Consider the following 26288-nt stretch of genomic DNA (forward strand, 5'->3'; position numbering starts at 1 on the left):
AATTTATTTCAGCTCCAATTTGTTTTATTTTACCAAGGGTAACAGGAGAAAATGGACCCCAAAAGTTGTTGTACAATTTGTCCTTAGTACGCTGATATCCCATATGTGGGGGTAAACCACTGTTTGGGCGCATGGCAGAGCTCGGAAGCGAAGGAGCGCCATTGACTTTTCAATGCAAAATTGACTGGAATTGAGATGGGACGCCATGTTGCGTTTGGAGAGCCCCTGATGTGCCTAAACATTGAAACCCCCCACAAGTGACACCATTTTGGAAAGTAGACCCCCTAAGAATCTTATCTAGGTGTGTAATGAGCACTTTGACCCAACAAGTGCTTCACAGAAGTTTATAATGCAGAGCCGTAAAAATAAAAAAACATATTTTTTCACAAAAATGATCTGTTCACCCCCAATTTTTTATTTTCCCAAGAGATAAGAGGTAAGAGAAGACATTGGACCCCAAAAGTTGTTGTCCAATTTGTCCTGAGTATGCTGATACCCCATATGTGGGGGGAACCACCGTTTGGGCGCATGGCAGAGCTCGGAAGGGAAGGAGCGCCATTTGGAATGCAGACTTAGATGGATTGGTCTGCAGGCGTCACGTTGCATTTGCAGAGCCCCTGATGTACCCAAACAGTAGAAACCCCCCACAAGTGACCCCATATTGGAAACTAGACCCCCCAAGGAACTTATCTAGATGTGTTGTGAGAACTTTGAACCCCCCAAGTGTTTCACTACAGTTTACAACGCAGAGCCGTGAAAAGAAAAAATCTTTTTTTTCCCCACAAAAATGATTTTTAGCCCCCAAATTTTTATAAAAGAAGAAAGAAAAAAGCACCTCCACACAGCTGTTCAACGTTAGACTCTGTTTTCCAAAAAACCTTTTAACAGTAAAGCCGACAAGCTAAACCCTTATACATTCATCGGGGTGCAGCTTCCAAAGTAACACGATATAGTCCATGAAAGAGTAAAAAAGAACGGGTTAGGACCCGTTGAAGTGCTGAGGCACGAAACGGCCGTTGTCCGCGTTTTTTCACACCCCTCCCTGTACCTTTTTTAATATGTCCGAATAAAATTGTGACTACTATACACTGGTAAGTGCACTTTTTTTTTACTCTTTCATGCCCCAAATTTTTATTTTCACAAGGGTAACAAGAGAACTTGGACCCCAAAAGTTGTTGTCCAATTTGTCCCGAGTACGCTGATACCCCATATGTTGGGTTAAACCCCTGTTTGGGCGCATGACAGAGCTCGGAAGGGAAGGAGCGCCGTTTAACTTTTCAATGCAAAATTGACTGGAATTGAGATGGGACACCATGTCGCGTTGGGAGAGCCCCTGATGTGCCTAAACATTAAAACCCCCCACAATTGACACCATTTTGGAAAGTAGACCCCCAAAGGAACTTATCTAGATGTGTTGTGAGAGCTTTGAACCCCCAAGTGTTTCACTACAGTTTATAACGCAGAGCCGTGAAAAGAAAAAATCTTTTTTTTCCCCACAAAAATGATTTTTAGCCCCCAAATTTTTATAAAAGAAGAAAGAAAAAAGCACCTCCACACAGCTGTTCAACGTTAGACTCTGTTTTCCAAAAAACCTTTTAACAGTAAAGCCGACAAGCTAAACCCTTATACATTCATCGGGGTGCAGCTTCCAAAGTAACACGATATAGTCCATGAAAGAGTAAAAAAGAACGGGTTAGGACCCGTTGAAGTGCTGAGGCACGAAACGGCCGTTGTCCGCGTTTTTTCACACCCCTCCCTGTACCTTTTTTAATATGTCCGAATAAAATTGTGACTACTATACACTGGTAAGTGCACTTTTTTTTTACTCTTTCATGCCCCAAATTTTTATTTTCACAAGGGTAACAAGAGAACTTGGACCCCAAAAGTTGTTGTCCAATTTGTCCCGAGTACGCTGATACCCCATATGTTGGGTTAAACCCCTGTTTGGGCGCATGACAGAGCTCGGAAGGGAAGGAGCGCCGTTTAACTTTTCAATGCAAAATTGACTGGAATTGAGATGGGACACCATGTCGCGTTGGGAGAGCCCCTGATGTGCCTAAACATTAAAACCCCCCACAATTGACACCATTTTGGAAAGTAGACCCCCAAAGGAACTTATCTAGATGTGTTGTGAGAGCTTTGAACCCCCAAGTGTTTCACTACAGTTTATAACGCAGAGCCGTGAAAATAAAAATTTCTTTTTTCACAAAAATGATTTTTTAGCCCCCAGTTTTGTATTTTTAGAAGGGTAACAGGATAAATTGGACCCCAAAAGTTGTTGTCCAATTTGTCCTGAGTACGCTGATCGGACGCCATGTCGCATTTGGAAAGCCCCTGATGTGCCTGAACAGTGGAAACTTCCCAATTCTAACTGAAACCCTAATCCAAACATGCCCCTAACCCTAATCCCAACGGTAACCCTAACCCTAACCCTAACCCTGGCACACCCCTAATTCTAATCCCAACCCTTATCCCAACCGTAAATGTAATCCTAACCCTAACTTTAGCCCTAACCCTAACTTTAGCCCCAAACCTAACTTTAGCCCCAACCCTAACCCTAACTTTAGCCCCAACCCTAACCCTAACCCTAACCCTAGCTCTAACCCTAGCTCTAACCCTAGCCCTAACCCTAGCTCTAACCCTAACCCTAACCCTAGCTCTAACCCTAGCCCTAGCCCTAACCCTAATGGGAAAATGGAAATAAATACATTTTTTTAATTTTATTATTTTTCCCTAACTAAGGGGGTGATGAAGGGGAGTCTGATTTACTTTTATAGCGTTTTTTATAGCAAATTTTTATGATTGGCAGCTGTCACACACTAAAAGACACTTTTTATAGCAAAAAAGTTTTTGCATCTCCACATTTTGAGATCTATAATTTTTCCATATTTTGGTCCACAGAGTCATGTGAGGTCTTGTTTTTTGTGGGACGAGTAGACGTTTTTATTGGTAACATTTTCGGGCATGTGACAGTTTTTGATCGCTTTTTATTCCGATTTTTGTGAGGCAGAATGACCAAAAACCAGCTATTCAAGAATTTCTTTTGGGAGGAGCGTTTATACCGTTCCACGTTTGGTAAAATTGATAAAGCAGTTTTATTCTTTGGGTCAGTACGATTACAGCGTACATTACATTTATATTATTTTTTTATGTTTTGGCGCTTTTATACCATAAAAACTATTTTATAGAAAAAATTATCATTTTGGCATCACTTTATTCTGAGTACTATAACTTTTTATTTTTTTCCTTATGATGCTGTATGGCGGCTCGTTTTTTGCGGGACAAGATGACGTTTTCAGCGGTACCATGGTTATTTATATTCATCTTTTTGATCGCGTGTTATTCCACTTTTTGTTTGGCAGTAGGATAATAAAGCGTTTTTTGCCTAGTTTTTTTTTTTTTTACGGTGATCACTGAAGGGGTTAACTAGTGGGACAGTTTTATAGGTTGGGTCGTTACGGACGCGGCGATACTAGATATGTGTACTTTTATTTAGATAAAGAATTGTATTTATGGGAATAATATATATATTTTTTCTTTATTTAGGATGTTTTTTTTTTTTTACACATGTGGAAATTTTTTTTTAAACGTTTTTACTTTGTCCCAGGTGGGGACATCACAGATCGGTGATCTGACAGTTTGCACAGCACTCTGTCAGATCACCGATCTGACTTACAGTGCTGCAGGCTTACCAGCGCCTGCTCTGAGCAGGTGCTTGGTAAGCCACCTCCCTGCAGGACCCAGATGCAGCCCCGCGGCCATTTTGGATCCAAGGACTGCAAGGAGAGGAGGTAAGAGACGTTCAGAGCAAAGCGATCACATCGCGTTGCTCCGAGGGTCTCAGGGAAGCCCGCAGGGAGCCCCCTCCCTGCGCGATGCTTCCCTATACTGCTGGAACACTGCGATCATGTTTGATCGCAGTGTGTCGGGGGTTAATGTGCCGGGAGCGGTCCGTGACCACTCCTGGCACATAGTGCCAGATGTCAGCTGCGATAGTTAGCTGACACCCGGCCGCGATCGGCCGCGCTCCCCCCGTGAGCGCGGCCGATCGCATATGACATACTATCCCATCACTGGGAATTAAGTCCCAGGTCACCTTGACGAGATAGTACGTCATATGGGATTAAGGGGTTAAGAGGCACTTATGCATACAGATTTATAAAGTCACCACTAGAGGGAGCTCACTGCATAGATTTATACAGTCACCACTAGAGGGAGTTCACTACATACAGATTTATACAGCCAACACTAGGGGGAGCTCACTACATACAGATTTATACAGCCACCACTAGGGGGACCTCATTACATACAGATTTATACAGCCACCACTAGGGGGACCTCATTACATACAGATTTATACAGCCACCACTAGGGGGAGATCACTACATACAGATTTATAAGGCCACCACTAGGGGGAGCCCACTACATACAGATCTATACAGCCACCACTAGAGGGAGCTCACTACATACAGATTTATACAGCCACCACTAGAGGGAGCTCACTACATACAGATTTATACAGCCACCACTAGAGGGACCTCATTACATACAGATTTATACAGCCACCACTAGGGGGAGATCACTACATACAGATTTATAAGGCCATCACTAGATCGAGCTCACTACATACAGATTTATAAGGCCACCACTAGAGGGAGCTCACTACATACAAATTTATACAGCCACCTCTAGAAGGAGCTCACTCTGATATATAACCTCCAAGCGCTGTGCCTCAGTATAACCACCGAGTTTTGTGCCTCAACTCTAATGTGTAACCACCAAGCACTGTGCCTCAGCTCTGATGTACAGCTCTGGCAAAAATTAATAGACCACTGCAAAATGTTCAGTTTGTCTGGTCTTTCTCTTTATATGTATATTTTTAAGTAAAATGTAAATTGTTCTTTTAGTCTATAAACTTCTGACAACGTGTCCAAATTTCCAAGCAATAAATGTATTTTTTTCTGACAAAAATGGTCAAAATAAAAAAATACCCAGCGCTTTCAGACCTCAAAAAATGCAAAGAAAACAAGTTCATAATCATTTAGAACCAACAATACTAATGTTTTAACTCAGGAAGAGTTCAGGAATCAATATTTGGTGGAATAACCATGATTTTTAATCCCAGCTTTCCTGCGTCTTGGCAGCTTTCCACCAGTCTCTCACACTGCTTCTGGGTGACCTTATGCCTCTCCTGGTACAATAATGTAAGCAGTTCTTCTTTGTTTGATGGCTTGTGACTATCCATCTTCCTCTTGATTACATTCCAGAGGTTTTCAATGGGGTTCAGGTCTGGACATTGGGCGGCCATGACAGGGATTTGATATGGTGGTCTCTTTTGCCACATCTGTATAACCAACAAGCACCGTGCCTCAACTTTAATACATAATCACCAGGTTCTGTGCCTCAACTTCTACTATATAATTGTCTAAGGGTCACTTCCGTCTTTCTGTCTGTCTGTCTGTAACAGAAATCCCAAGTCGCTGATTGGTCACGGCAAAACAGCCAAGATCAATCAGCGACGGGCACAGTCCGGTGGCAAAATGGCCGCTTCTTCCTCCCCGCAGTCAGTGCCCGCTCCATAATCCCCTCCAGTCACTGCTCACACAGGGTTAATGCTAGCGGTAACGGACCGCATTATGCTGCGGTGTAATGCACTCCGTTAACATAGCTATTAACCTTGTGTGACCAACTTTTTACTATTGATGCTGCGTATGCAGCATCAATAGTAAAAAGATCTAATGTTACAAATAATAATAATAATAAAAAAGGTTATTCTCACGTTCCGACGTCGCGCGCTGTCCTCGGCAGTGCAAGCGGCAGGTTCCGGTGCCAAGGATGCTATGCGAGAAGGACCTGCCATGACATCACGGTCATGTGACCGCGACGTCATCACAGGTCCTGCGCTCATACCAACCCTGGGACCGGAAGCTGCCGCGTGCACCGCAAACAGGCGCCAGGACTTCAAGAGGCCTTCGGAAGGTGAGTATATGTTTATTTTTTATTTTGTCTTTTTTAACCATGCATATAGTGCCCACATTGCTATATACTATTTGGGCTGTATTACATACTGCGTGGGCTCTGTTATATACTACATCTGTGTGCTATAAACTATGTAGCTGGGCAGTATACAACGTGACTGTGCAACATACAACGTGACTGTCCAATATACTACGTGGCTATGTTATATACTACGTAGCTGTGCAGTATACTATGTGGCTGTGTCGGTTCTGTTATATACTACGTTGACTGTGCAATATACTACGTGGCTCTGTTATATACTACGTGGCTGTGCAATATGCTATGTAGCTATGCAATATACTTCGTGCCTCTACAATATACTACGTGGCTATGTTATATACTACGTGGCTCTGCTATATACTACATCGCTGGTCAATATACTACATAGCTGTGCAATACACTACATAGCTGTGCAATACACTACGTGGCTGTGCTATATACTACGTGCCTGTGCAATATACCATGTGGCTGTACAATATACTACGTGGCTATGTTATATACTACGTGGCTCTGCTATATACTACGTGGCTGACCAATATACTACGTGCCTGTGCAATACACTATGTGGCTATGTTATATACTACGTGGCTGTGTTACATACTACGTAGCTCTGTTATATACTACGTGGCTATGTTATATACAGTACTATGTGGCTCTGTTATATACTACGTAGCTATGTTATATACTACGTTGGTTGTGTTATATACTACGTCACTGTGCAATTTAGTACATAGCCTGTGCTATACACTACCTACATATTCTAGAATACCCGATACGTTAGAATCGGGCCACCATCTAGTTAATACATAATCACCAAGTTCTATGCCTTAACTCTGATATATAAACACCAAGTTCTGTGCCTCATCTCTGATGTGTTCCTGAATTTCAACTTCCACATGAGCAGATGAGAGATGAGCTGACAACAAAACAGTGTGGAGAGGACAGAGGAGTCTGGCAAATCTCCTTTAACCCATGAGGGCACCATCAGAAATAGCCGTTAGTGAAATGATCATGTTTGGACACCTTCAGAGATCACTGTTTAACTTTCACCATAGACAAGGTCCGGTTTTGCCCCATACGGGCTCCGGGCAGTGAATGCAAGTGGATTTTGAGAAGGGTTTTCTAGGCATTCATTAAAACTGAAGATGAACTTGATTTTCTACTTCATTTTATTGGTGAAGGATCATTATATGTAACAGTAGGTAAATACATGAGAAAGTTTGCTGTGCCGAGGGCGATGAGACAGTCTTCAGAGAAAGGACAGGAGGTCATAGCCAGGCTTCATTGCCTTCACCCAGGACGAAGGTTCAGGTTCCTGCCCTAGCGTTATACTGAAATACAGGCCCAGTGTAGAAGCTGGGTAGTGCCCCCTCGGCCACCCAGCACCCGACCTCCAGGGTCTCTGTAACAAGTATCATACTTTCTCAGCTCTGGCTTCTAGTCTCAAGATATAACACGAGTTCACCAAAAACATTGCTCCAGTGCGAAAGCTCGAGGTGATGGCTAAATGAAGAGTCCAAGACTGGTCAACGCCAGGGCAGCCACCAATCCTATGTAGATGCCTCCCGCCATGATTCTGGGTGAATTATTAGGGAGGTGACCGGTATGGTTTGTGTACATTTCGTAGAGGTGGTTGCACAGATTTCCTCTGCAGCAGTACACCGAGCTCTCTTGTCCCAGGAAGTTGGGGTCACTTTGGAAGCAGGATTCAGCGCAGTCTCTGGTCACCATCTCTTCTCCCGACACAAAAGGATATCCTGGAAAATTGGACATTTTTATAAAATATCATATTCAGATATCATCTAATGGGAAGATGCAAAGAAATAAAGAAATAATTGACTGCGTGTGAAGAGGGTCCCTACCTGCAAAGAATTGAAGGAATAGGGCTAGGAGAGGGGAACATTTTTGCAGAGCTCATAGAGTACAGATTCATAAATTCACCTTTAAGAGGCACTTATGCATACAGATTTATACAGTCACCACTAGAGGGAGCTCACTGCATAGATTTATAAGGCTACCACTAGGGAGAGCTCACTACATACAGATTTATACAGCCTCCACTAGGGGGAGCTCACTACAGATTTCTACAGCCTCCACTAGGGGGAGCTCACTATATACAGATTTATACAGCCACCACTAGAGGGAGCTCACTACATACATATTTATACAGTCACCACTACAGGGAGGAGTTCATTGCATTCTCCCACTAGGGAGAGCTCACTACATACAGATTTATACAGCCTCCACTAGAAGGAGCTCACTCTGATATATAACCACCAAGCGCTGTGCCTCAGCTCTGATGTACAGCTCTGGCAAAAATTAATAGACCACTGCAAAATGTTCAGTTTGTCTGATCTTTCTCTTTATATGTATATTTTTAAGTAAAAAGTAAATTGTTCTTTTAGTCTATAAACTTCTGACATGTGTCTGAATTTCCTAGCAATAAATGTATTTTTTCCTGACAAAAATAGTCAAAATAAAAAAATACCCAGTGCACTGAGACCTCAAATAACGAAAAGGAAACACGTTCATAATCATTTAGAACCAACAATACTAATGTTTTAACTCGGGAAGTGCTCAGAATTCAATATTTGGTGGAATAACCATGATTTTTAATCCCAGCTTTCATGCGTCTTGGCATGCTTTCCACCAGTCTTTCACACTGTTTCTGGTACAAGAATGTCAGCAGTTCTTCTTTGTTTGATGGCTTGTGACTATCCATCTTCCTCTTGATTACATTCCAGAGGTTTTCAATGGGGTTCAGGTCTGGAGATTGGGCTGCCATGACAGGGTTTTGATATGGTGGTCTCTTTTGCCAGATCTGTACAACCAACAAGCACCGTGCCTCAACTTTAATACATAATCACCAAGTTCTGTGCCTCAACTCTGAAGTTTTCCTGAATTTCAACTTCTGGATGAGAAGATGAGAGATGAGATCTATACACTCACTGGCCACTTTATTAGGTACACCTGTCCAACTTCTTGTTAACACTTAATTTCTAATCAGCCAATCACATGGCGGCAACTCAGTGCATTTAGGCATGTAGACATGGTCAAGACAATCTCCTGCAGTTCAAACCGAGCATCAGTATGGGGAAGAAAGGTGATTTGAGTGCCTTTGAACGTGGCATGGTTGTTGGTGCCAGAAGGGCTGGTTCTGAGTATTTCAGAAACTGCTGATCTACTGGGATTTTCACGCACAACCATCTCTAGGGTTTACAGAGAATGGTCCGAAAAAGAAAAAAAATCCAGTGAGCGGCAGTTCTGTGGGCGGAAATGCCTTGTTGATGCCAGAGGTCAGAGGAGAATGGGCAGACTGGTTCAAGCTGATAGAAAGGCAACAGTGACTCAAATCGCCACCCGTTACAACCAAGGTAGGCCTAAGAGCATCTCTGAACGCACAGTGCGTCGAACTTTGAGGCAGATGGGCTACAGCAGCAGAAGACCACACCGGGTACCACTCCTTTCAGCTAAGAACAGGAAACTGAGGCTACAATTTGTACAAGCTCATCGAAATTGGACAGTAGAAGATTGGAAAAACGTTGCTTGGTCTGATGAGTCTCGATTTCTGCTGCGACATTCGGATGGTAGGGTCAGAATTTGGCGTAAACAACATGAAAGCATGGATCCATCCTGCCTTGTATGGAGCATCTTTGGGATGTGCAGCCGACAAATCTGCGGCAACTGTGTGATGCCATCATGTCAATATGGACCAAAATCTCTGAGGAATGCTTCCAGCACCTTGTTGAATCTATGCCACGAAGAATTGAGGCAGTTCTGAAGGCAAAAGGGGGTCCAACCCGTTACTAGCATGGTGTACCTAATAAAGTGGCCGGTGAGTGTATATAGAATTGGCTATGGGGTACTTCCGTCTTTCTGTCTGCAACTTCCGTCACGGAAATCCCGCGTCGCTGATTGGTCTCGCCAGCTGCCTGTCATGGCTGCCGCAACCAATCAGCGATGGGCACGGTCTGATTAGTCCCGCCCTACTCTCCTGCAGTCAGTGCCCAGTGCCCGGCGCCCGCTCCATACTCCCCTCCAGTCACCGCTTACACAGGGTTAATGCCAGCGGTAACGGACTGCGTTATGCCGCGGGTAACGCACTCCATTACCGCTGCTATTAACTTTGTGTTTTCCCAACTTTTTACTATTGATGCTGCCTATGCAGCATCAATAGTAAAAAGATGTAATGTTAAAAATAATAAAAAAACAAAAAACCTGCTATTCTCACTTTCTGTCGTCCGACGATGCGCTCGCGCCTGCCGCCATCTTCCGTTCCCAGGGATGAATTGTGAAATTACCCAGAAGACTTAGCGGTCTCGCGAGACCGCTAAGTCTTCTGGGTAATTTTGCAATGCATCCTGGGAACGGAAGATGGCGGCAGCCGCGCGCGCATCGCCAGAGCTTCGCTGGATCCCAGCGGGTGAGTATATAACTATTTTTTATTTTAATTATTTTTTAACAGGGATATGGTGCCCACACTGCTAAATACTACGTGGGCTGTGTTATATACTGCATGGCTGCTATATACTACATGGGCTGTGTTATATACCGCGTGGCTGCTATATACTACATGGGCTGTGTTATATACTGCGTGGGCTGTGTTATATACTACGTCGCCTGTGTTATATACTGCGTGAGCTGTGTTATATAGTACGTGGGCTGTGTTATATAGTACGTGGGCTGTGTTATATACTGCGTGAGCTGTGTTATATAGTACGTGGGCTGTGTTATATACTGCGTGGCCACTGTTATATACTGCATGGCCTGTATTAACGCATCGGGTATTCTACAATATGTATGTATGTATGTATGTATGTACCAGCCACATAGTATATAGCACAGGCCACGTAGTATTTGTCTGCTATATACTACATGGCTCCTATATACTACGTGGCCTGTGCTATATTCTATGTGGCTGCTATATACATACATACATACATATTCTAGAATACCCGATGCGTTAGAATCGGGCCACCATCTAGTGAAACCATAACAGTGTGGAGAGGACAGAGGAGTCTGGCAAATCTCCTTTACCCCATGAGGGCACCATCAGAAATAGCCGTTAGTCAAATGATCATGTTTGGACACCTTCAGAGATCACTGTTTAACTTTCACCATAAACAAGGTCCGGTTTTGCCCCATACGGGCTCCGGGCAGTGAATGCAAGTGGATTTTGAGAAGGGTTTTCTAGGCATTCATTAAAACTGAAGATGAACTTGATTTTCTACTTCAATTTATTGGTGAAGGATCATTATATGTAACAGTAGGTAAATACATGAGAAAGTTTGCTGTGCCGAGGGCGATGAGACAGTCTTCAGAGAAAGGACAGGAGGTCATAGCCAGGCTTCATTGCCTTCACCCAGGACGAAGGTTCAGGTTCCAGCCCTAGCGTTGTACTGAAATACAGGCCCAGTGTAGAAGCTGGGTAGTGCCCCCTCGGCCACCCAGCACCCGACCTCCAGGGTCTCTGTAACAAGTATCATACTTTCTCAGCTCTGGCTTCTAGTCTCAAGATATAACACGAGTTCACCAAAAACATTGCTCCAGTGCGAAAGCTCGAGGTGATGGCTAAATGAAGAGTCCAAGACTGGTCAACGCCAGGGCAGCCACCAGTCCTATGTAGATGCCTCCCGCCATGATTCTGGGTGAATTATTAGGGAGGTGACCGGTATGGTTTGTGTACATTTCGTAGAGGTGGTTGCACAGATTTCCTCTGCAGCAGTACACCGAGCTCTCTTGTCCCAGGAAGTTGGGGTCACTTTGGAAGCAGGATTCAGCGCAGTCTCTGGTCACCATCTCTTCTCCCGACACAAAAGGATATCCTGGAAAATTGGACATTTTTATAAAATATCATATTCAGATATCATCTAATGGGAAGATGCAAAGAAATAAAGAAATAATTGACTGCGCGTGAAGAGGGTCCCTACCTGCAAAGAATAGAAGGAATAGGGCTAGGAGAGAGGGACATTTTTGCAGAGCTCATAGAGTACAGATTCATAAATTCACCTTTAAGAGGCACTTATGCATACAGATTTATACAGTCACCACTGGAGGGAGCTCATTGCATGCAGATTTATAAGGCTACCACTAGGGAGAGCTCACTACAGATTTATACAGCCACCACTAGGGAGAGCTCACTACAGATTTATACAGCCTCCACTAGGGAGAGCTCACTACATACAGATTTATACAGTCACCACTACAGGGAACTCATTGCATACAGATTTATAAGGCTACCACTAGGGAGAGCTCAATACATACAGATTTATACAGCCACCACTAGGGGGAGCTCACTACATACAGATTTATACAGCCTCCACTAGGGGGAGCTCACTACAGATTTATACAGCCTCCTCTAGGGGGAGCTCACTACATACAGATTTATACAGCCTCCTCTAGGGGGAGCTCACTACATACAGATTTATACAGATATGTCACCTTTGTATTGCCGCTCCCAGTTGTAAACTGTATATCCCCAGATATGGATTACGGCATGGGACAGAATGCCGGACGGATATGGGTATATTGTTGGTTTATTATTTTTTTCTTTATTACAGGAGAATGAGGGCATCGCATGGATTAGAAGAACAATAAAGACGGCAAACTGTGTTCAGTGTTTTATTTAATTAAAAGACTTTATTCTGCATGGGTGTGTCTTTATTTAACCCTTTACCAACTATAGAATTAGTAATGGATATTTGTCTTATTGACACCTCTCCATTACTAAGCCGGGCTTGATGTCACCTTACAATACAAAGGTGACATCAACCACCCAACTATTACCCCATATGCCTCTGCTACACGTGAGTGGGAAGACAGAGGCTAAGTGCCGGAATTGGCACATCTTACAGATGTGCCTTTTCTGGGGTGGCTGAGGGCAGATGTTTTTAGCCAGGAGGGCCAATATCCATGGTCCCTTCCTAGGCTATTAATATCTGCCCCCAGTCACTGTCTTGCCCTCTCTGGCTTGGAAAATTGCGTGGGAGCCCATGCCATTTTTTCCCCTGAAAAGAATAATTTATTAAATACATGCATGTCCTCTAATTTGCACACACACTGTACAAACTGTATTGGTCACACACATCTTTATATCTAACTATTCTGCAATGGTTTACTGTATGACTTCTATCCTGTCGGCTCCTGCATTGATTTTTACAGAAGCCGACAATTGAATTAACGGCTAATCTTCTATCTATATGCAATATAAAGATATATATGTGTGTGTGTCACTGATATGTATATATGTATATATATATACACCTATTCTATGTGTATATCTCTACTCTATCCTTTCTATTCTAATCTGTCAGTGTGATTCTACTGTATGCAGCATATGAATTAACATACTATATATTAAGATACTCAGTAAATCGCTGCATGCTGCAATTTCTTTCTCAGTCTGAATTCTGCTGAGAAAAAAATTGCAGATGAGATGTCACCCAGAGAATAACATTGGTCAGAGTGCAATCTGATATTTTATCGGATTGCATTTGTCCGTTTTTCTCGCAAATGGGTATGAGCACCATGAAAGCAACTATGGTCGAAGATGGCAGATATCAGCAAAAACTGCCAAGTGCAAAACTAAGTGAGATTACAAGAAAAACACAGGGCAGAGGCTGCACAGGAGAAAGAGACCACACAAGAGGAAGAGACTGCACACAGTGTCTGCACAGGAAGAAGAGAATGCACTCCGTGTCTGCACAGAAGGAAGAGACTGCACACAGTGACCGTACAGGAGGAAGAAACTGAACACAGTGTCTGCACAAGAAAAGAAGACTGCACACAATGTCCGCACAGTAAGAAGAGACTACACACAGGAGGAAGGGACTGCACATAGTGTCCTCACAGAAGGAAAAGACTGCACGCAGTGTCCACACAGGAGGAAGAGACTGCACACAGTGTCTGCACATGAGGAAGAGACTGCACACAGTGTCCCTGTACCGGGACCGGTGTTCACAGGGGGATGTCATGGTGGCAACCCGGTCTGTGGCCTTGGGCACCGATGTAAAAGGGAAATTGAATAAAGTTTATGTTCGTGATGCCACCTGTGGTATTCAGTCAGTAGGGACCGACGCTGCTTTAAGGGGCCCTCTGGGGTGATGTTATGGCAGCTAGATGGTATAACTTCCCACAGGTGAAGTATGTCCCCAGTTTGCACTCTCCTCTGTGTCTCTCTGACAGGAACTGACTGACTTTCCCTCCAAACCACAATATATATAGGGGAGTCACCTAGGAATAGAATCAAAAGCTCCCCCTTGTGGACTGGAGTGTGAACATGTTGTGTGATTACCTGATAAAGAGATATCCTTCATCGCTCTCCCCGTGAGGAAAGCAATGTCACTTTGACGACCAGGACCCTGGGGCACCACAATTGCACAGGAGGAAGAGCCTGCACACAGTGTGAACACAGGAGGAAGAGATTGCGCACAGCGTCCGCACAGGAGGAAAAGACTGCGCACAGTGTCCGCACAGGAGTAAAAGAACGCACACAGTGTCCACACAGTAGAAAGAGATTGCACACAGTGTCTGCACAGAAAGAAAAGACTGCAGACAGTGCTCATACAGGAACAACAGATGGCACAAAGGGGTAAGAGACTGTACACAGGAGGAAGAGATTGCATGCAGGGACCACACAAGAGGAAGACACATCATGCAGTGACCACACAAAATGACCGTAAAGGATGGAGAGATAAAGGAGTGATCATTCACTGCAACAACACAGGAGGAAGAAACTGCATACAGTGACTGCACGAAGTGTCCGCACAGAATGAAAAGACTGCACACAGTGTCCACACAGGAGGAAGACTCTGTGCAGAGTAAAGGTACTGTCACAGTGCAATTTTCATCGCTACTACGGCACGATCCGTGACGTTCCAGCGATATACTTACGATCTCGCAGTGTCTGACACGCAGCAGCGATCAGGGATCCTGCTGAGAATCGTACGTCGTAGCAGATCGTTTGGAACTTTCTTTCGTCGCTTGATCACCCGCTGACATCGCTGGATCATTGTGTGTGACACCGATCCAGCGATGTGTTCGCTTGTAACCAGGGTAAACATCGGGTAACTAAGCGCAGGGCCGCGCTTAGTAACCCGATGTTTACCCTGGTTACCAGCGTAAACGTAAAAAAAACAAACAGTACATACTCACATTCCGGTGTCTGTCCTCCGGCGTCTCAGCTTCTCTGCACTGTGAGCGCCGGCCAGCCGGAAAGCGATCACAGCGGTGACGTCTGACGTCACCGCTCTGCTTTCCGGCTATGGTGCTTACACAGTGGAGAGAAGCAGAACGCCGGGGGACAGACACCGGAATGTGAGTATGTACTGTTTGGTTTTTTTTACGTTTACGCTGGTAACCAGGGTAAACATCGGGTTACTAAGCGCGGCCCTGCGCTTAGTAACCCGATGTTTACCCTGGTTACCCGGGGACTTCGGCATCGCTCCAGCGCCGTGATTGCAACGTGTGACCGCAGTCTACGACGCTGGAGCGATAATCATACCATGCTACGACGTCACGAATCGTGCCGTCGTAGCGATGTAAATGGCACTGTGTGACGGTACCCTTAGTTTATTTCTAGATTGCACTGTGGATTCCCCACTCACCGGTGTCCGGGCTCATGGTGACCGTCTTGCAGCCTCTGTCATCCTCCGAACAATCCTTTACTTGGTTGCAGTTCTGGACTTCAGTGGCCTCATAGCAAAAATAACACTGAAGACACTGAGCTGAAGAGAAACGAGAAGGTCGGACATGTGTAAGACAAAGATGGTAGCGAAGTACAGAAAGTGCAACATTTTGCACAGGAGCCGCCACATGAGGTACAGATACCGCCACACACTGCACAGGAGCCACCACACGAGGTACAGGTACCGCCGCACAGGAGGCACCACACAAGGTACAGATACCGCCACACACTGCACAGGAGCCACCACATGAGGTACAGATACCGCCACACACTGCACAGGAGCCACCACACGAGGTACAGGTACCGCCGCACAGGAGGCACCACACAAGGTACAGATACCGCCACACACTGCACAGGAGCCACCACATGAGGTACAGATACCGCCACACACTGCACAGGAGGCACCACATGAGGTACAGATACCGCCACACAGTGCACAGAAGCTGCCACATGAGGTACAGATACCACCACACAGTGCACAGGAGCTGCCACAAGAGGTACAGATACCGCCACACAGTGCACAGGAGCCGCCACATGAGGTACAGATACCACCACACAGTGCACAGGAGCTGCCACAAGAGGTACAGATACTGCCACACAGTGCACAGGAGCCACCATACGAGGTACAGATACCGCCATACAGTGCACAGGAGCCACCATACGAGGTACAGATACCGCCACACACTGCACAGGAGCCACCACACAAGGTACAGATACCACCACATAGTGCACAGGAGCCGCCACACGAGGTACAGATACTGCCACACAGTGCACAGGAGCCGCCACACAAGGTACAGATACTGCCACATAGTGCACAGGAACCGCCACACGAGGTACAGATACTGCCACACACTGCACAGGAGCCACCACACAAGGTACAGATACCGCCACATAGTGCACAGGAGCCGCCACACGAGGTACAGATACTGCCACACAGTGCACAGGAGCCACCACACACAGGGCAGAAGCCGCAACATGAAGTACAGATATCGCCCATTGTGCACAGGAGCCACCACATGAGGTACAGATATCGCAACACAGTGCACAGGAACCGCCACACGAGGTACAGATACCACCACACAGTGGACAGGAGCCGCCACACCAGGTACAGATAGTGCACAGGAGCCGCCACATTGAATATTCGCCATGCCTGGCAGTAAAGGTCACAGTTATGAGATCAGAAGAACTGGCAGAAATATTTCTATATAGTACAGTGATTAGCGCCTATTTAAATGTGATGCCCACTACTGTTAAGGGGATTCTGTAAGTATTATTATTATTATTATTATTTATTGTTATAGCGCCATTTATTCCATGGCGCTTTACATGTGAGGAGGGGTATACATAATAAACACAAGTACAATAATCTTAAACAATACAAGTCATAACTGGTACAGGAGGAGTGAGGACCCTGCCCGCGAAGGCTCACAATCTACAAGGGATGGGTGAGAATACAGTAGGTGAGTATGCTTTTACATATGGGTTACTCAGCTATCTTGGCACCTGCTCCAGGCCATCCATCTCTCTTCCCCGGGGTCCATCTCTCTTCCCCTGTGTCCTCTCTTCCTCGGTGTCCATCTCTCTTCCCCGGCGTCTGTCTCTCTTCGCCGGCATCCGCCTCTCTTCCCCGGCGTCCGTCTCTCATCCCCGGCATCCGTCTCTCTTCCCCAGCATCCATCTCTCTTCCCTGGCATCCGTCTCTCTTCCCCGGCATGCGTCACTCTTCCCCAGCATCCATCTCTCTTCCCCGGCATCTGTCTCTCTTCCCCGGCATCCGTCTCACTTCCCCGGTGTCCGTCTCTCTTCCCCGGCATCCATCTGTCTTCCCCCGCATCCGTCTCTCTTCCTCGGCATCCGTCACTCTTCCCCGGCATCCATCTCTCTTCCCCGGCATCCTTCTCTCTTCCCCGGCGTCTGTCTCTCTTCCTTGGCATCTGTCTCTCTTCCTCAGCATCCATCTCTCTTCCCCGGCATCCTTCTCTCTTCCCCGGCGTCTGTCTCTCTTCCTTGGCATCTGTCTCTCTTCCTCAGCATCCATCTCTCTTCCCCAGCGTCTGTATCTCTTCCTCGGCATCCGTCTCTCTTCCCGGCGTCTATCTCTCTTCCCCGGCGTCCGTCTCTCTTCCTCGGCGTCCATCTCTCTTCCCTGGCGTCCGTCTCTCTGGGATCTATCAGCACATGCTAGTGTCATGCTCCTTGGCCTGTACTGGCAGCTGTATGACACGTGAGTATTCAGGTAGTAACCTGCTGATACAATGTGCAGACACTCCGATGTTATACAGTCTGTATTAAGGTGCCAGTCTGACATTTGCCTGGGCTACTCCACAGTCTCGGCAGCACACTCAGCTCTGCTGTGCCAAAGTGCTGTCTGCACAATCAGCTCTGCAGTAATATAGTGTTACTCTGTAAAACCGAATCTGCTGCTCCAAAATGTTGATCGCTCACTCGGATCTGCTAATTGCCTCTCTGTCATTCCCGCTCCACAGTTCGAGGGTGCCGACCTTATACCGTAAGGCTGAATTAGCATTGTCTTTAATAAGACAATGCTACATGGTGACTGTTCTGCAGGACGACCTGACCCGACCTCACGTATTACTGACATTATATGATAGTTGTACAAATATTCCATATTTGCTTTTTGCGGATTATCTTGTGATTGTGCGCTGTGCTCCTCCTCCGCATTCTGGGTGATGTAATGTGAGATTTCCTCATATAATATCTGTGTACACAGGGCTGGAGCTGGATTGATGTTTAGGTTTGGGAGATATTTGGCTGCTCGGATCAGTGTATCTGATTAGTCTGTGAATTGTTCTGTGCGTTGTCAGATTGATGTTGTAATCTCACTACCCTACAATCATTATATACAACATGACAACTGGTATAACTCAGATTAGTCTGACTACAGGGGGCTGAATACTAATGCACCTCACAAACTTCAGATTTATAGTTTTAAAATAACACTGGTCAACATAAAAAAGTCATCAGCAAAGGTAATATGTCTGTTTTATGGAGCTTAATGTGCGGATTCCAAAAATATGCTTAGTTTTGCTCTATCACATAAAGTTTCTAATAGAAGTATTTTTGTTATTACATTATTTCTGCATTTTCAGTGTATGTGGTTTTTCCTATGTTATTCCCATTTCTTTGCTTGTCTTACTTAATTGTGAATTTTCTTACACGGAAAACATCAGTAAAGGTTTTAATGAGTTTTCTGTGTAGGAGTATTGACAGTGCAGCCAACCAATGACTGCTTCTGGGAAAGTCACATGTTATGGGGAGGAGCTAACTGTTATGAGGCGGTAAGATTCAAGTCAGTGAGAAAAGGACTGGTATGTGAGACTGACAGGAGACAGGCCTCTATAGGGATTTGAGCCCTGCCACAGGGAGATAGAAGGGAAGGTAGCGGACAGCCGCCATTGTAAGAGGATTTTCACTGAATTTCTGGGAGGACAAGTTGCCTCAGAGGGAAGAAAACCGCTCAGCCACTGAGGTGTAACTGAGTGAGGGTCTCCACAGAGAGAATACGTGAAAGCAGCCAATATCACACTGAGAAACTGCCTGTGTGCAAATGTCCATCTGTACGGACTAGGCTGACCCGTTTACCTCATAACTGTATATAGTTATCTACCAGATTACCTCCAATAAAATCTGTTCTAAATACAAGCTGCCTCTGTCATCTCTGGGGAAATATCTACATACTAGATGGTGGCCCGATTCTAATGCATCGGGTATTCTAGAATATATATGTATGTATGTACGTCGCGCTTAGCACAGCCACATAGTATATAGCACAGCCACGTAGTATATAACACAGCCACGTAGTATATAACACAGCCAGCCACGTAGTATATAGCACAGCCACCTAGTATATAGCAGCCACATTGTATATAGCAGTCACATATTATATAGCAGCCACATAGTATATAGCACAGCCACATAACACAGACAGCCACGTAGTATATGGCACAGCCACGTAGTATATAACACAGCCAGCCACGTAGTATATAGCACAGCCACCTAGTATATAGCAGCCACATTGTATATAGCAGTCACATATTATATAGCAGCCACATAGTATATAGCACAGCCACATAACACAGACAGCCACGTAGTATATGGCACAGCCACGTAGTATATAGCAGTCACGTAGTATATAACAGCCCACGTAATATATAGCACAGCCCACGCAGCATATAACACAGGCCACGTAATATATAACACAGCCCACGCAGTATATAACACTGCCCACGTAGTATATAGCAGCCAGGTAGTATATAACACAGCCACGTAGTATATAACACAGCCCACGTAGTATATAGCACAGCCCATGTAGTATATAACACAGGCCACGCAGTATATAACACATCCAACGTGGTATATAACACAGGCCACGCAGTATATAACACAGCCCACGCAGTATACAACACAGCCGACGCAGTATATAACATAGCCCACATTGTATACTGTATAGCAGTGTGGCCACCATATCCCTGTTAAAAAAAAAATTAAAATAAAAAATAGTTATATACTCACCCTCCGGCGTCCACCGAAGCTGTCCCGATGCGCGCGATGCTGCCGCCAGCTTCCGTTCCCAGTGATAAATTGCAAAATTACACAGATGATTTAGCGGTCTCACGAGACTGCTAAGTCATCTGGGTAGTTTCGCAATGCATCACTGGGATGTCACGGGAAGACTAGATGGGCAAGAGCTAATAACCCGGGCCCCTGCAATTTCCCTCAGACTAGGGAAATCCTGACTGACCCTCTACCTAGAGTTTACACTGATGGTGTGCATGTCTAGGCCTCGACCCTCGCCCTGTCTCCTGTTTCAACCCTAGGCTGAAACCACCGCCCACCACCCAGTGAAAAGATAATACACCAATACCCACAGTTAGCACAGACAAGGATAAAGGAAAATATACACCACGCCGCAGTCACTCAGGAATACACTATAAATGCGCAGGGCAAAATAAATACAAATATAGGAAGGAGTAAATAAGACAAAGGGAAATACTCCACCAGCAACGATACTCCAACTACTAGTTCACCACTCCAGACCGAGATAACAATGCACAAGACAGAAGCTATAATTGGCGACGCACAATGTTCAGGAGAACTATTTAAAGGCAGTGGGCATGGCCCAGCTTCCAATCCGATCACCAGGTAAATTAACCCCGGACCAGCTAGATAAAATCTAGCCGACGCCAATGAGCGCATAGTGGACAAAAGCGGAATTACCGCTGTCTGTCGGACGACCTGGTCTGAACAGCGTCCGACATGACATGGGAACGGAAGCTGGTGGCAGCATCGCGCGCATCGGTGGATGGCGGAAGGTGAAAATAGCATAATTTTTTATTTTTTTAAATTATTTTTAACATTATATCTTTTTACTATTGATGCTGCATAGGCAGCATCAATAGTAAAAAGTTGGTCCGAGATGGGGCGACACACTGGCGCTGACTGGAGGGGAGTATGGAGGGGGGCACAGACTGGAGGAGAGTAGGGAGGGGCTAATTCGCAGCCGGACTAAGCCTGTTGCTGATTGGTCGCGGCTGGCCGCGACCAATCAGCGATGCGGGATATCCGCGACATACAGACAAACAGACAGAAAGAAGGAAGTGCCCCTTAGACAATTATATAGACAGATAGTCGGTCGGCTCATCAAATTTTGTTTTTAGTTTGTCGCCACCATTGAACTGAACTTATTCTACTGTTTGATCTGATTTAAAGGAGAAAAATGCATCAGTCCTCCGAACAGATTCTGCTGTGTGTGTGGTTCTTTTACACCAAAAGGCCAAGTATGTTCAATCACTCATGATATTAAAAAGATGGACCAGATGTACTTTAAGTGTCCACTTGGTGATCAAGACAAAAGCTGGGCCCCTCAGGTGAGATGCTCAAGTTGTTCAGATGGTCTTCGTGACTGGTTGAGTATGAGGAAAGTGGCTATGCCATTTGTTGTTCCCAGGATTTGGAGAGAACCCAAAAATCATAGTGATGACGGCTACTTTTGTTTTGTCAAACTGAAGGGCTTTTCTACAAAGAACAAACATAAGATTAATTACCCTGAACTTGAATCTGCGATTAGGCCAGTTCCACAAGATGGTACCTTGCCAGTTCCTGTACCACCGTTCTCTGGATTGGATGAAAATGGAGTAGAATATGAAGACTATGGAGCTGAGGCTACTGGTGAGGACATGGAGCCCTCAAGTCAAGATGAGTATGTACCTGATGGAGCAGCCGAGCAGCCAGAACGCTTTACTCAACATGAATTAACCCCTTTCTGACATCTGACGTACTATCCCGTCCATGTGCCCTGGGCCCGTCTGACCATGGACAGGATAGTACGTCATAGCGATCGGCCGCTCACACGTGAGGTGTGCGGCTGATTGCAGACAAGTGTCAGCTGATTCTCACAGCTGACACCCGGCACTAAGTGCCAGGAGCGGTCACAGACCATCCCAGCACTTTAACCCCTGAATTGCTGCGATCAAACACAATCGCAGCATTCCGGAGCCGGCACAAGGGCTGACAGCCCCTCTGCCTTTGGATCTATCAATAAATAAATATTTGAATGAAAAAAATCTAAACAATAAAAGTACACATATTTAGTATCGCTGCGCCCGTAACGACCTGCCCTATAAAACTGTCCCACTAGTTAACCACTTTAGTGAACACCATTAAAAAAAAAAACAAGGGAAAAAAACAACGCTTTATCATCATACCGCTAAACAAAAAGTGGAATAACACGCGATCAAAAAGATGGATATAAATAACCATGGTACCGCTGAAAATGTCATCTTGTCCCGCAAAAAACGAGCCGCCATACAGCATCATCAGCGAAAAAATAAAAAAGTTATAGCTCTCAGAATAATGGGGATGCAAAAATAATTATTTTTTATATAAAATAGTTTTTATCGTATAAAAGTGCCAAAACATAAAAAAATTATATAACTGAGGAATCGCTGTAATCGTACTGACCCGAAGAATAAAACTGCTTTATCCATTTTACCACACGCAGAACGGTATAAACGCCCCCTTTAAAATAAATTCATGAATTACTGGTTTTTGTTCATTCATCCTCCCAAAAATCGGAATAAAAAGCGATAAAAAAAGTCACGTGCCTGAAAATGGTACCAATAAAAACGTCAACTCGTCCTGCAAAAAACAAGACCTCACATGACTCTGTGGACCAAAATATGGAAAAGTTATAACTCTCAAAATGTGGAGACGCAAAAACTATTTTTTGCAATAAAAAGCATCTTTTAGAGTGTGACAGCAGACAAAAAATAAAAACCCGCTATAAAAACCCTCTATAACTCCTCGTTTACATGTCCTGATATTTCCGGTACTAGAAAAAAAGTGGTATCTGAGTTGTTAGTGTCCGTTACAGTAAGTGCTGTTCCCCGGTGCTGGGTGCTGAACATGGCTCTCATCATTCTCCCCTGCTCTGCCGGCGATGGACACAAGCAGGGAAGAATGATGAGAGCCATGTTCAGCACCCGGCACCGGGGAACAGCACTTACTGTTACACTTTTTCCCCGGCGCCGATGCGAGTCACATGGATGACATCCGTGTGTATTATGCACAGGCATGTGTGCTGGATGTTTTATGGCCCGTGCTAACATAAAAAAATGGACATATCAGCGTGATTTGCCCATGGACACACAGTCCATGGAAACACACTGACGTGCACAGACCCATTCACTTGAGTAGGCAAATAGCGCTCTGTTCCTCCCGAGTCTCTCTGCATGGCTGCCCAATGGTATAACATTCTGTGACACACCCATGGTGTCAATATGATCACTGCGCCCCTACATGAATTCATTGAGAGGTGTAGTTGGTAAAATGGGGTCACTTATGGAGGGTTCTGCTGTTTTGGCACCTCATGGGCTCTCCCAGTGGGTCAGGGCATCTGCAAACCATAACAGTAAAATCAGCGCTCCTTCCCTTCCGAGCTCTGCCGTGCACCCAAACAGTGGTTTACCCCCACATATGAGGTATCAGCGTACTCAGGACAAATTGTACAATAACTCTTAGGGTCTAATTTCTTCTGTTACCATTGGGAAAATAACAATTGGGGGAGAAAAGATAATTTTTGTGGAAAAATATGATTTTTTATTTTTGCGGCTCTACATTATAAACTTATGTGAAGCACTTGGGGGATCAACATGCTCACCACACATCTCGATAAGTTCCTTGGGGGGTCTAGTTTCTAAAATAGTGTCACTTGTGGGGGGTTTCCACTGTTTAGGCACATCAGGGGCTCTGCAAATGCGACATGTGTCCAATCTCAATTCCAGTCAATTTTGCATTGAAAAAGTCAAATGGCGCTCCTTCCCTTCCGAGCTCTGCCATGCGCCCAAACAGTGGTTTAGCCCCACATATGGGGTATCGGCATGCTCAGGACAAATGGCACAACAACTTTGGGGTCCAATTTCTTCTCTTCCCCTGAGGGAATCCAAAAAAATTGGATCTGAAGTTTTTTTTTGTGAAAAATATAAATGTTCTTTTTTAAAAAAAAATTCCAAAAATTCCTGTGAAACACCTGAAGGGTTAATAAACTTCTTGAATGCTGTTTTGAGCACCTTGAGGGGTGCAGTTTTTAGAATGGTGTAACTTTTTGGTATTTTCTATCATATTTTAAATGTGATGTGGTCCCTAAAAATAATGAAGACAAAAAGAGAAATGACCCAGCTGGAGGTGGAGGCAGTTCAGACTTTGTGAGACTTTATTAGACAACTAAAGCGATAAATAGTTCTTCAAAATGAAAAATCTTTACATAGCAAACACCTGGCACACCAGTGAGGAGGATCAACGCGTTTCAACTATGAAGTCTTACTCATGATCTAACAATAATGGTGTTGTAAAAATAAGAAATCACTAGTCAACTTTTAACCCTTATAACTCCCTAACAAAAAAATGTTGGTTCCAAATTTGTGCTGATGTAAAGTAGACATGTGGGAAATGTTACTTATTAAGTATTTTGTGAGACATATCTGTGTGATTTAAGGGCATGAAAATTCAAAGTTGGAAAATTGCAAAATTTTCTAAATTTTCAATGAATTTCCTTTTTTTCACTAATAAGCGCAAGTCATATCAAATACATTTTACCACTATCATGAAGTACAATATGTCACGAGAAAATAATGTCAGAATCACCGGGATCCATGGAAGCGTTCCAGAGTTATAACCTCATAAAGGGACAGTGGTCAGAATTGTAAAAATTGGCCCAGTCATTAACATGCAAACCACTGTTGGAGGTAAAGGGGTTAAATGATCTCATCAGAGACCTGTCATTGCCAAAAGATAAAGCTGAACTTCTTGCATCTAGGTTGAAACAGAAGAATCTTCTTCATGATGATGTCAAAACAGAAGTAACAATTTAACACAATTTTTCACAGTTGACGGACCACTGGTGTACTGTAACAATGTGAACGGCCTCTTTGAAGAACTGAATCGAGAGTATTTTGCTGCAGATTGGCGAATTATTGACTCATCCCAGAGAAGTTTGAAAGCAGTGCTGCTTCACAATGGAAATATGAAACCATCAATCCCTATTGCTCACTCATGTCATCTAAAGGAAAGTTATGAAAATCTGTCAGTTGTTTTGGATGTTAGATAATATAAGCATCATTAATGGAATATCTTTGGAGATTGAAAGTGATTGGCCTGCTAATGGGAATGCAAGGAGTTTTCACAAGATATTGTTGATTCTTGTGTTTATGGGACAGAAGAAATACAGTAGAGTATTATGTTCGTCGTGATTGGGGACAGAGAAGCATCTATGTTTAGCATAATCCTTTAGTTGCTCAAACAAAAATCTTTCTTCGTCCACGACATATAAAGTTGGGATTAATTAAAAACTTTATGAAAGCCATGGCAAAGACAAATTCTCAAGGGTTCCAGTACATTTCACATAAATTCTCCAGCATTTCACCAGCAAAACTGAAGGAAGGGGTATTTGTTGGTCCTCAGATCAGAGAGCTTATGAGAGATGATGTGTTTCAAGGAACTCGAAATGATAAAGAATTGAGATCTTGGAAAAGCTTCAAGTGGATCTGTGAAAACTTCTTAGGAAAAAATCTCCAGAATGTGTTGAAGGTGTTGAGGAGCTGCTAAATGCATACCAGTGTCTCGGATGTCGCATGTCTCTGAAAATGCATTCACATTTAGACTTCTTTCCTCAAAATCTTGGGGATATAAGCGATCAACAAGGTGAGCGGTTTCACCAGGGCATGAAAGTAATGGAACACCGCTACCAGGGTTTCTCGCATGACTCAATGGTGGCAGATTACTGTTGGATGTTATATAGGGACAACCCTGAACAACGACAGTCTAATGTCAAGCACTTTTAATTTCTCCTCATATTTTGGTTTCTATTTTGCATGTGAAATTACTTTGGTTCAATAAAAACTGGTTTGTAAGGTGAACCATTACTGTTTTCTTTATGTCGCCAGTTCCTATACCTTATAATAATGATGCTGCTCCATGGAAACTATACGTGCTACAGAAAAATTATAGACATTTTTTAAATCAGGACAAAAAGATGATTCAGAAACATACAAAGTCACCGGCAATGAGT

The 26288-nt window shown here is 44.4% G+C and overlaps 1 protein-coding gene across 1 annotated transcript; it reads right to left on the reverse strand.

Moving 5' to 3' along the window:
* Window positions 1–11356: 11356 nt before the first annotated feature.
* Window positions 11357–17777, reverse strand: LOC143783334 (uncharacterized). Its single transcript, XM_077271736.1, has 3 exons — window positions 17487–17777; window positions 15624–15855; window positions 11357–11843 (listed from the first exon to the last, which is right to left on the reverse strand). The coding sequence occupies exons 1-3, from the start codon at window positions 17775–17777 to the stop codon at window positions 11590–11592; spliced, it is 777 nt and encodes a 258-aa protein (XP_077127851.1). The 3' UTR covers window positions 11357–11589.
* Window positions 17778–26288: the final 8511 nt, after the last annotated feature.

Source organism: Ranitomeya variabilis, chromosome 6 (assembly GCF_051348905.1).
Source record: "Ranitomeya variabilis isolate aRanVar5 chromosome 6, aRanVar5.hap1, whole genome shotgun sequence".
Taxonomy (NCBI): domain Eukaryota; kingdom Metazoa; phylum Chordata; class Amphibia; order Anura; family Dendrobatidae; genus Ranitomeya; species Ranitomeya variabilis.